This window comes from Schistocerca piceifrons, chromosome 3 (genome assembly GCF_021461385.2).
Source record: "Schistocerca piceifrons isolate TAMUIC-IGC-003096 chromosome 3, iqSchPice1.1, whole genome shotgun sequence".
NCBI lineage: Eukaryota > Metazoa > Arthropoda > Insecta > Orthoptera > Acrididae > Schistocerca > Schistocerca piceifrons.
The window spans coordinates 532,394,072-532,406,139 of NC_060140.1; the positions used below are offsets into that span (position 1 = coordinate 532,394,072).

Genomic DNA, 12,068 nt, shown 5'->3' on the forward strand with positions numbered 1-12,068 from the left:
ATATACCAATACAGCAAATTTCTTGCTCCTTTGAGTATTGTTATTTGCCAAAACTATTTCAGTCTGTAGAACTGTTTACAAAGTATTTGAGGTGTCCAAGTTGTGGACAAAAGGGAGACACTGAATACGCAAAATTTTAGCTACATTAATGCTTTATCTTATTAGTACTTATATTTACAAAATATAACAATTCAAACAGTAGTTGTAGATGATTGTGATAACTGATTTTCTTTGCCATTTACAGATCTGGTATCAACGTAGAAATGAAACCACGACACGTTATGTGCTACAATGTGAAGTGCACAGATTTCAACCCACCATTTTTTAAACTTGCTTTGTCTTGTGGACCTGGCTTTTATGTACGAAGTTTGGTTCATGACTTAGGACTTGGTAAGCATGTTAGCATTAGTTATACATAGTGCATCTTAATATTACCTTCTTAACTGACTCACTTGCACATATTGTGGAACTTCAGTTTACACACAGTGCTTCTCCCACTCCCCTGCCACCAGTATTGTTTCTCAATGTATGTTCAATTCATAATGTTCCCAACTTATGTGTATATATCAGACAGATGCTTACCTTTCAAAATAACTATCTGGACTTCGCATTTTGTGGGAATCAGACATGGTACCCCCTTTTGTAAACACATCATCCTAAAATCCTGGTTAATGCATTGTTGCTGAAAAGTTATTGGCAGTAATTGTAAGGGTGAAGGATAACTCCTGCATTAGGTGCACCAACATTCCTCTAGTGGTGTACCATCCCATCCTTATTTTACAAGGAGATAAAGATACACAGCTGAACAGAACTTTACTATATTGATGCAGAGTCTTACATTCACTAGATGAATAGATATGTGGGATTCAGTGCATCTTTCTTACATAAAATGGCTGTCAGGGCCACAACACTAGCATCAGCTCTTTATGCCATAAGTGACACATGAAACAATCTGCCATCATTTGTTATTTTATTTCCGGTTTAATGCAGCATGTCATCTTAACTTTACCTGTGCATTGTGAGAGTGGCTGTATACAGTTATAGCTGTTATTTAACTGTGAATGTTTCATTATTGTTAGAAGGGACAGTGTATGAGGGCAGTTCAATAAGTAATGCAACACATTTTTTTTCTGAAACAGGGGTTGTTTTATTCAGCGTTGAAATACACCAGGTTATTCCCCAATCTTTTAGCTACACAACACTGTTTTTCAACGTAATCTCCATTCAATGCTACGGCCTTACGCCACCTTGAAATGAGGGCCTGTATGCCTGCACGGTACCATTCCACTGGTCGATGTCGGAGCCAACGTTGTACTGCATCAATAACTTCTTCATCATCCGCGTAGTGCCTCCCACGGATTGCGTCCTTCATTGGGCCAAACATATGGAAATCCGACAGTGCGAGATCGGGGCTGTAGGGTTGCATGAGGAAGAACAGTCCACTGAAGTTTTGTGAGCTCCTCTCGGGTGCGAAGACTTGTGTGAGGTCTTGCGTTGTCATGAAGAAGGAGAAGTTCGTTCAGATTTTTGTGCCTACGAACATGCTGAAGTCGTTTCTTCAATTTCTGAAGAATAGCACAATACACTTCAGAGTTGATCATTTGACCATGGGGAAGGACATCGAACAGAATAACCCCTTCAGCGTCCCAGAAGACTGTAACCATGACTTTACCGGCTTGAGGGTATGGCTTTAAACTTTTTCTTGGTAGGGGAGTGGGTGTGGCGCCACTCCATTGATTGCCGTTTTGTTTCAGGTTCGAAGTGATGAACCCATGTTTCATCGCCTGTAACAATCTTTGACAAGAAATTGTCACCCTCAGCCACATGACGAGCAAGCAGTTCCGCACAGATGGTTCTCCTTTGCTCTTTATGGTGTTCGGTTAGACAACGAGGGACCCAGCGGGAACAAACCTTTGAATATCCCAACTGGTGAACAATTGTGACAGCACTACCAACAGAGATGTCAAGTTGAGCACTGAGTTGTTTGATGGTGATCCGTCGATCATCTCGAACGAGTGTGTTCCCACGCTCCGCCATTGCAGGAGTCACAGCTGTGCACGGCCGGCCCGCACGCGGGAGATCAGACAGTCTTGCTTGACCTTGCGGCGATGATGACACATGCTTTGCCCTACGACTCACTGTGCTTTTGTCCACTGCCAGATCACCGTAGACATTCTGCAAGCGCCCATGAGTATCTGAGATGCCCTGGTTTTCCGCCAAAAGAAACTCGATCACTGCCCGTTGTTTGCAACGCACATCCGTTACAGACGCCATTTTAACAGCTCCATACAGCGCTGCCACCTGTCGGAAGTCAATGAAACTATACGAGACGAAGCGGGAATGTTTGAAAATATTCCACAAGAAATTTCCGGTTTTTTCAACCAAAATTGGCCGAGAAAAAAAATGTGTTGCATTACTTATTGAACTGCCCTCATATTTAATGTTCTGTTAAACAGAGTATCAGAATGATGACATTAATGATGTTGGTTCTTCACAAATTGATGTTGATTTGCAATAGTCTTTTCATTACTCAAATAGCATAAAACTACACACAAATGTATGAAGAATCAGAAATACATGCACATGATTGAATCAACATGACCATTGTTGCTAAAACTTTCCCCATTTAATTTTAATCAGTCACCTTGCAGTGCATCAAGATTACAAACAGTGTTTCGCTCTTTGGAGCTGCAACAGTGTCACTTCAAATAGAATGACCGATCAAGGAAATACTGATTTTAATTGTCATTACTCCCAATGTGGTCACAAACATACATCAGTTTATTAAGATTTAATTCTGTATTGACCCTCTTCATATCATAATGTCATTATATCTATGGAATCAAAAGTCAATTAAAATTAATGTAGGTCTATTGTATTTATTTTTTAAATTTTGACATCACACCATAAAATCACTAATAAATTGATGTAAATTTGCGATCAAGCACTGGGGGGTTAAAGTGTACCTCTATTTGAATATTAAATTCTTTTTCATCAGTAGTCACTATTCAGTACAACAGCAGTGTGTTTGTCAGTTTCATTGTAACCATTATTACAAGAACAGACAACAGTTTTTCCATAAGATAAAAAACTTGAGTTGTTGAGGTGAGGTGATTAGCTTTTGTTCTGCAGAATAAAGAGGTTTTTACCATATGCACGTCTGGCACTGCTGCAGGCTATCATTTGCAAGAAACCTCCTTTTGATATCTTGAACTGTTTATGAAATATGATGATTGTTATGACCACATGATTCCTGATACACAAGCATGTGCTGCACCATGAATAAATAAAGGTGTTGATTTGAGGACTGATTGGCACATGCGAACAGCGTTGATATTTTGGAAACGATTCTGTGAGGTAAGGTTATGACACCACTTGCTGGTGAAAAGGCCCGGCCAGCACTGTATACAAGTGTCAAAGTAACGAGGCCAGCGCAGGGCACTGATGTGTTGTGAGGAATCCATATGTTGCAGTTACAAAAACGTCTAGTTATCTGTGTATTGGGGCCAAACCGGGCTGAGGAAAGCCAATGTTGTAATTATTAAAGAGCACTCTGCACGTGTCCCCTCCAGAAGAACTGTGTCAGAGATGTAGGGAAAAGACTTATAAATAAGCGAGCCCAGAGGCTCAAATCACGCGGCATGTCGCCATTCTGTCCATGTCTAGAATTGGAGAGAATGTTGATTCTTTAAGTTGCAGGCCAACCACAGCGGCCTCAGGTAATGGATATAGGTGGCCAACCGGCTTGCTGAAACTATTTTCAACCTCTGCTGCATGGACATGTCTTAGCAGTGGCTGGGTGGGCCGCAACTTGGAGCTGCACCAGCGTGAGGAGCGAGAGGGCTGCTGGCCTATGCTCTCTGGGTGACATTGTCTGTTGGACAGCAAACTGCCATCTGCAGGGGTGGGGCCAGGGTGTGAACTCATGGGTGCAGAGCCGTCTGTGGCCATTGACCGAGCTGCCCTGGGCAGACGGCCAGTGCTTCTGAGGCTCACTACGAGAACAGTGCTCTACATGGGGTCCACGAGTTGCGGTTGACAGAGTAGTCAACCATGACGTGAACACGTGCTGCAGCTACATAGTCGTGGCAAGAGTAGGAGTGCTACTTCTGCAAGTCTGGGTGACCGGACGCTGATGCTGCAGATCCCAAGGTTGGCGGCATTGATGCTGACCCATGCAGGCATGACACACAGCACCTTTACCAGAATCGGCAAAAGGTTGGCTTTGTACCTTTGATGCAATAAAGTCAATGACACACTTGTCGGTGTTTCTCTGCATGATTTGACACGAGTTGCCCCTCTCTCCCAGACTATACCTCTCGGTCATTGAGACATATTACAACCCCTAAGCCTGTGGGATTTTAACAGTGTGGTTTCAGAAAGTGGTTGTTTTGCTTTCCAACACAATACATTGTCTTGGAAAATGTTCGTCAATGTCCAACGCTACATTTTGGTGAGAGAGTTGGTTTTGGTAAGTGCTGAGTGATTCAGCGTTGCTTTATGTAAGTTTGGTGTCACCATTTCAGCACAATATGATGCAGTGCTTCTAAGTTTTATTTATGTTGTTTGCTCTCCCTGTCAGAGTTGTGTGAGCTGGGGTACAAGATGTTAATAGAGTTATTTTTTTGAGACCACAGGAACCTATGGAATTATCTTTATTTAGAGGTAATGGTGAACGTGATAATTTAGTGGCAGTGAGGTCTTCATTTTGTAATTTGACTGGGCATGAGCTGCCATATACCAGAGCTGCAGCAACAGTTCTGTATGTAGGTGTACTGGTCACCTGTCTAGTAGTTGTACTGAGTGTAGATTGGTGGTGATTCGCTGGAGGAATTAATTTGTGTTTAAATTTTCTTTATAGAGTTAAATGGGAGTTTGTTTTTTGTTTTAAAAAAGACAGTTGAATTAAGGTGGAAGTAGAATATGCAAAATGGTGAAAACACATGCTACTACCTCAGGTGCAGTTGCTACTTTAACTCAGCAAGTGTAAGTGGTAACAGAGCAGTTTGGAAGGGCATGGAACAGTGAAATTTTGAACTTAGTCATGAGTTAGAGGCTTGTAAAGAGAGTTCCAATCAGAGTCGCGGACGAGTAAGTCTGGATTGAGAGTGCCTTCTGTTCTGTATGACCCAACAGTGGTTGAACTGATTAATCCCTTCTTGGGCAAGGCAGCAGGATGGGAGATGCTGCAGAAATACATGGGTGGTCAGATGATGTAACCCTGTATGTTGCTAAAATGTGTTTGGTAAGGACATCAAAGCATTTGTTGTCTATTATGGCACATTGAGTAAAGCACTTACGTTCCAGGAGTGGGCCACTGGATTGTGCCAAAAAGCAGAACAGTGTGAGATCTTTTTGGGAGAAATTAAGTACGTTGTCAATGCAGCGCAACGAGCCTGTGGAATTGTTCTCAGATAGAATCCGTATGCTTAATGCAAAAACCTATGTACAGACCCAGAATGCAATACACGAAGACAACTCACTGAGTTGCTGTATCGTCTTCATATGAAGCAAGTGTATAACGATTGGAATTCACGATATTCAGTGATTTATGGTGCTATATGACAAGTTTGTTTATTTGTATAGAGGTGTATTGGTCCTGAAGATGGCACTAGAGCTTTTGGTCAGGGAAACTAAGTTCAACGAACTCATGGAGATGTTGCCATCAATAGGCGAAGGTTATTCAGTTATTCTCGCACTAGACATTCTTGACAAACATCTTGCTAAGATTAATCTTTTGCAATGCATAGTGGAACTCGGGGAGATTTTGTTCCAAATGGGGGAAACAGTTGTAATTGATTCAATGGCACAGGGTTCACCTATCATGGGGGTAAGACCAGCAAAACTGCATATGTTTTCAATAAAGACTGATCAGCAGGATAAAATACCAGCAGGTACGGGGAAGATAGTGTAGGTTTTAGTGGATACTGATTTGCTGAGGGAAACATTATATGTTGTTGAACCCTTCTTAAGCAATGAATAGTTGGATAGTTCGCATAGTTTTATCCACAGGAGTTTAGCAGAAGTGAATGACATTAATGGGGGACAGATGACTCCAGTTCCTGTGGATAACCTTCAAGGGGTGGAATAATAGCCGCTCCGGAAGTCTGGGGACTTCAATAGGTCGAGCCTAGAGGAAAGCGACAAGGAAACCGTTGATACGGAAGTGTTATGAGGGAAAGTATACGGAAGTGTTATGAGGGAAAGTAGGTCATTTCAAGTGTAGTGATCAAATGGCTAATGAAAACCTGTTGTTGAGGTTTACTGACTTATTTTGTGAGAGTTATTGGCAACCCCACTGACGCAATATCATACACCGACAAAGGATAGCACACAAGTTTGTAAGAAGACATACTATATAGCAAAACAGTTGCAAGCACTGATAGAAGAATTTATTGAACAACTACAGGATGGGATCATGGAACCAAGTGATAGTCCCGTGAGTGCAAATATTGTCATCATGCCAAAGAAATCTGTGGATGGGACATGGAAATACAGATTTTGCTGTGACTGAAGGTATATAAATGGGCAAACCATTTCGGATCCTTATCCAATGCCAAACACCACAGAAACTTTGGATAATCTGGATTAGTGTCTTTACAACTATGGACCTCAGGAGCTGATCATCAAATGGAGGTGGCGCCTGAAATAGGCCGAAAGCAGCGTTTAGCATCCCAGCATCTTTACAAACACATGCCATTTGGGCTAAAGATTATACCAACAACTTTTCAGAGATTGTTAGGTAGGGTACTGAGGGGATTAAATCCAAAAATTTATTTAATCTATCTCAGTGACATAATTGTGTATTAAAAGAATTCACCAGATCATGTGAGATGTTTGGAGGGTGTCTTTAGTAGAATACGATTGGCACATTTGACATTAAGTGGGGATAGGTGCCATTTTGCGCAATGTCAAGTAAATCTGGGGCATGTGATTAGTGAATGTGGTGTACAGACCGATCCTCATCTTACAGACACAGTTCAAAATTATCCGATAGCACAAACAACTAAGCAGGTACAATCCTTCATTGGCCTCTGCAATTATTATAGATTGTTTGTGAAGAAATTTGCGAAAGTAGCTGGAACCTTGAACAAACTAATGAAGAAGGAGACAAAATTACAGTGGTTGCAGGAATGTCAGGATCATTTGAAAAACTGAAAGAAATATTAGTTTCAGATCCAATATTGATTTTTCCAGATTTTAAGAAAGAGTGTGTTCTTTCATGTGATGCTTCAAATGAGGCTGTCGGTTGTGTTTTGGGACAGTGTTCTTTCATGTGATGCTTCAAATGAGGCTGTCGGTTGTGTTTTGGGACAGGTGGTAGATTGTCAGGAACATCCGGTGGCTTATGCTTCAAAGCAGTTAAACAAGGCGGAGCATAACTGTTCAACTGGGAAAGAGATGTTGGAAGTAATATATGGTATACATATTTTTGGAGCTATCTGTACGGTAGGAAGTTTAAGGTCATGATAGACCATGTCTTATTGAAATGGTTGCTTTGTTTGAAAGATCCATCTCGTATACTAACTCGGTGGACACTTAAGCATTGTGAATTAGAGTAAGAGGTAATCCATAAGCCAGGGAGATTGCATGGAAAAGCAGATTTGTAAGGAGTGCCAGGCAGTTAAGTCACAGCCTCAATTTGTTATGCATGAGGGTTTGTTGTGTAGAATGATGAGGTGTGAACCATGTGTGGTGGTTCCAGAGGGTTTTCAGAAGGAAGCTTTGCAGCAAGCTCATGACCATATGGTGTCAGGTCACAGTGGGCAACGTGCAATGGACAGATGTGAAAGTAGAACAATTTTGGAGGAGGAACAGGAAGTGTGACGTGGAGCAGTATATTAAGGACTGTGTGCCATGCGTGCAGAGGGCCGACATTATGCACAAAAGTGCCATTGCAAAGATTACCAGAGCCATCCCGTCCATTTTCTATATTAGGATATGATGTCCTCGGACCATTTAATAAAACACCTGCAGGAAACAGGTACATTCTCATGACCATCAATCATTTTTCTTGATTTTTGGCAATTGTGCCAGTGCAGGACCAATGGGCAGGTTCTGTAGCTCAGGTGTTAGTAAACAACTGGATATTAAAGTTTGGGATGCCTGAGACCATAATTATGGACCAAGGGTATGAATTTTATGCTGCATGTTGCGTATATGAAAGTTATGGACAAGTCCATTTCATCTGCAGACCAATGGGAGAATAGAATGCATACACAAGACAGTTGCAAAGATGTTGAGGTATTACATAGGCTCCAGGCACAATGACTGGGATGCCGAAGGTTCATACTGCAATGGGCTCGTTGCCATTTGAGATGGTGTATGGCAGGAAAATGTCGTCCCCCTTTGATGTTTTGATTCCTAAAATAGGTGCACATGGTGAGTCAGTGAGAAATTTTGCCAGAAGAATGAGTGAAGTTTGGAGGAATGTGCAAAAGGTGAACACGAAGCCACTAGAACACCACAAACAACTGAAGAAATGCATTGGTAAATTGCTGCAATACCATGTGGGGCAGTGGGTAATGGTCGCTAGTCCCCATACATCAAAGAGGAAAAATTTTTTAACAGAATACTAGGGACCATACCAGTCATGGAAATGACCTCACCGGTCAACATGAAGATAACCGTTCCCCACAAGAATGTCCAGTATACACGTCAGTTGCATAAAACCATTTAAAGAATTGTAGAAAGGATACCATGTCAGCAACCAACCAGGAGAGGAAAGTTATAAAGGGTAAAAAGAATGAACTTGGAATTAGTGAGCATCTTAAGGTGCATGATGTGCCGTATAGGTAAAGGTCATGTAAGTAAGTTGTGTAATTGTAAGTGTGTGTGTGTGTGTGTGTGTGTGTGTGGAGTATCAGGGAGTATGTATTTTTATTGCCATGGGGATATTTGTTGTTTTTTTCTCTGGAGTTGTTAGTTTTTCATGTTATTATTAATGATATTGCTTTTTTTGTGAATTGTGTGCAAAGGGGAAGGTTGTGATCGATCCGAGTGACCAAGTATGGGCTGATAAGTGGACACATGAGGCGAGTTTGTTTTTGGGGAAAGTAAATGGAATGAGTTGTGGCAAGGAGCTTCAGCCAGCCTGAACGTACTTCCAGAGGGTGGGTACGCATTGGTTATACTTCATATTCACACTGGAAAATGTATGGTTGAATTGCTGCTAAGGAGGCAGACCAGTAGAGTTAAAAAAAAAAATTAAAAAAAAAACCTCAAGTTTTGGGGAAAGCGGAATGATCATCAATGGCACAACTTGTGAGGTAGTCGGGATGGATTTTGTCTTCCAGCTATGCTTACAGGTTCAACTGTTATGACATTGGCCAGAAAGATCTCTGATGGTATCACCCATTCAAAATTTAACATATTTAAATGACACATTCAACTCAGAGCTTTTGCAGTCCTTAGATTGATTAATAAAGTCCCAGCAATGGGAAAATTCGAACGTACATATGTGGCAGCATGTACATCATTTCTGGGAAGAACAGGGTGAGTGCATTGACCATTGTGGTGTGTTTCTAGCAGGCTTTTGTGGTCTCTATTTCTGGGAAAGATGCAAGAGGCCACAGGTGGTGGACGTGCCAACACACCAATTGCAAGTAGAATGATTGACTGATATTGGTCGGGGAAACAGTTAGTTCTAAGGTCTTAATTAGTGTATAAGGGTATGATAAGGGATACATGATAGACGTAAAGTGTGATCATAAGTCCTGTATTGTAAATTCACAACCTTGTCCTCAATATGTAAATTAAGATAGTTGAGTGAAGCAGGATGTTAAAGATTTGGGACGAATCTTGTCGGAATGAAGGAGATATGCTGCACCACAAATAAGTACAGGTATGGATTTGGAGAATCTTGTGAATTTCATACAGCTGTGGTTCAAAGGTAGCAGTAAGAGACCGATTGGCACGTCAATGGCAGGCATGGTCAGTGTTGATATTTCCCAAACGATTCTGTGAGGCTCGGTTATGACACGTTCGCAGGTGAGATAGCACAGCCCAGTGGGCACTGTATACAATTGTGAAGTAATCAGGGCAGCAGGGAAAAGATGCATAAATAAACGAGCCAGGAGGCTCAAATCAGGCAGTTGTGTTGCCATTTTGTCCTCATCTAAAACCGGAGAGAATCATGATTGTTTAAGTTGCTGGCCATCCATAACGACCTCTGGTGATGGATTTCAGTGACCAACTGGCCTGCAGAAACTACCTCCAACCTCCATCGTGCAGATGCGTCAAAGCTGTGTCATGGTGGGCCACACCTTGGAGCTGCACTGGGACAAGGAGTGAGAGGGCTGCTGGCCTCTGTTCTCTGGCTGACATTGTCCAGCGGGCTGCGAGAAGCTGCCATCCACAAGGTCCACAGGGGCAGGGCCTGGATGTGAACTCTCAGCCTCCTGGTTGCAAAGCTGTCTGTGGCCACTGACCGAGCTACCCTGGGCAGACAGCCAGCGCAGCTAAGGCTTGCTACAATGATGGCGGATGGCTGTTTCCCTTCGGCACTCTACATGGGGCCCACGTTGTGCTTGAGGGACCAGTCAGAAATGCCGTGGGCTACTGGTGCAGCGAACATCCATGGCGACCACTTAGCCATGGCGTGAGTAGGACTGCTACACCTGCACGGCTGGCTGACCGGATGGTGATGCTGCAGATTCTGGCATTGGCGCTGACCCACACACACACATGCTGCACATCGCCTTCACCCAAATCAGTGAAAGGCCGGCTGTACACTTTCGTTTCAATAAAGTCACTGACACACTTGCCGGTGTTTCTCTGCACATTCGGCATGCGTCACTTGTCTCCTAAACCATACCTCTCGGTCATTCTGATATACTGCAACCACTAAGCTCGGGGGGTTGTAACACAGGGAAATGGGCATGTCATGTGTGGCCGTCTAAGTCATGTGTGGCCCTCTAATGTATATAAAAATTAGCAACTCAAAAACAAAATGAGATATTTTTCTGCTGTCAAAATAAAATTTTGATATCTTATCTGCATTTCATACACTGCAATGTATGAGCTAAAATCATTCTACACAAAGCTTACACAATGTGTTTTTACCTCTGCAAATTCTAAAATTTTGTGTGGTATTTTACTTAATTTGATGCTGCACATTAACTGTGACAAGTAATATGAAGATGCCAGATTAAGATGTATAGAAATCAATTTTTTCACTGAATAGTTTTTGTAAAATTGGATGGTAATTATTTCATAACAGCCGGAACACTGTTAGCAACATTTGGTGAGCAGAATAGCAACAACAAAGCCGCATTCATCACTGAATGCAAAGAGCATGTCTGTAGCAGCAAAGGGGTTAACATAATCTCCAGTGAACTGTCAGCATTGTCAGCCTCCACAATGAATATTCTGTGCAAGTATTATAACTGATTTGGGTTCCAATGCACCATGTATACCACAAACATGTTAAAACTAAAGTGAGGTGATGAGCAGTATTTGCAGGCAGTTTTAATATACTTTTCCAATGACGTCTTTTATAGTCTGAGATCAGAAAGAGAGAAAAGCAACAGTGGCTACACCATTATGTACTCTTTGTTACCAGGTAAATAGAGCCAAAGACACACAGATTGCTAAGAACCATAGTGAGTTCAAGATAAAAGTGGTCCCATACATGCATATTCAGTCATTGAAAGACACAAGTATTTCTGATAACTTTTAAAACATATGTCAAAAAAGCAAAAACTGCATTTCTATGCATTTTTGTGTTTGTGAAATTACCTTCGGACTAATTTTTTACAGATCTCTAATACTGATTGTCTCAGTACTCTGGTGTATCTTTTCCTTGAGTTGATTTGCCATTTGGGGGTTTGCTTTCATACACATTTCCCTGTAAATATCTCCATATATAAGGCCTGGTGAAACATGGCTCGTTTTCACCCCACCAGCTCCCCTCATGAAAAGCTGTCATGCTTCACCACAGCCATAACTACACCAATTGCAGATATTAATCGTTCTGGATCATGAGCCCTATGGACTCCCTATACACAAATGTAAATTCAGATTATTTACATGATTTTTAAAATCTGTCAGAAATTCTTATGCTGATT

At 41.8% G+C, this 12,068-nt stretch overlaps 1 protein-coding gene across 7 annotated transcripts in view; it reads left to right on the forward strand.

Annotated features, from left to right (window-relative positions):
• Window positions 1-12,068, forward strand: part of LOC124789479 (probable tRNA pseudouridine synthase 1) — a 116,412-nt gene that overhangs the window by 38,072 nt on the left and 66,272 nt on the right. For 5 of the 7 annotated variants that reach the window (XM_047256852.1, XM_047256855.1, XM_047256854.1 and 2 more), the window contains 2 exons: window positions 245-390; window positions 10,189-10,764. In XM_047256852.1, coding sequence (XP_047112808.1) covers window positions 245-390; window positions 10,189-10,388 — 346 coding nt within the window. In that variant the 3' untranslated portion in view covers window positions 10,389-10,764. Of the gene's footprint in view, window positions 1-244; window positions 391-10,188; window positions 10,765-12,068 lie in introns of those variants that run through there. The other 2 variants (XR_007016124.1, XM_047256856.1) reach the window with 1 other exon arrangement.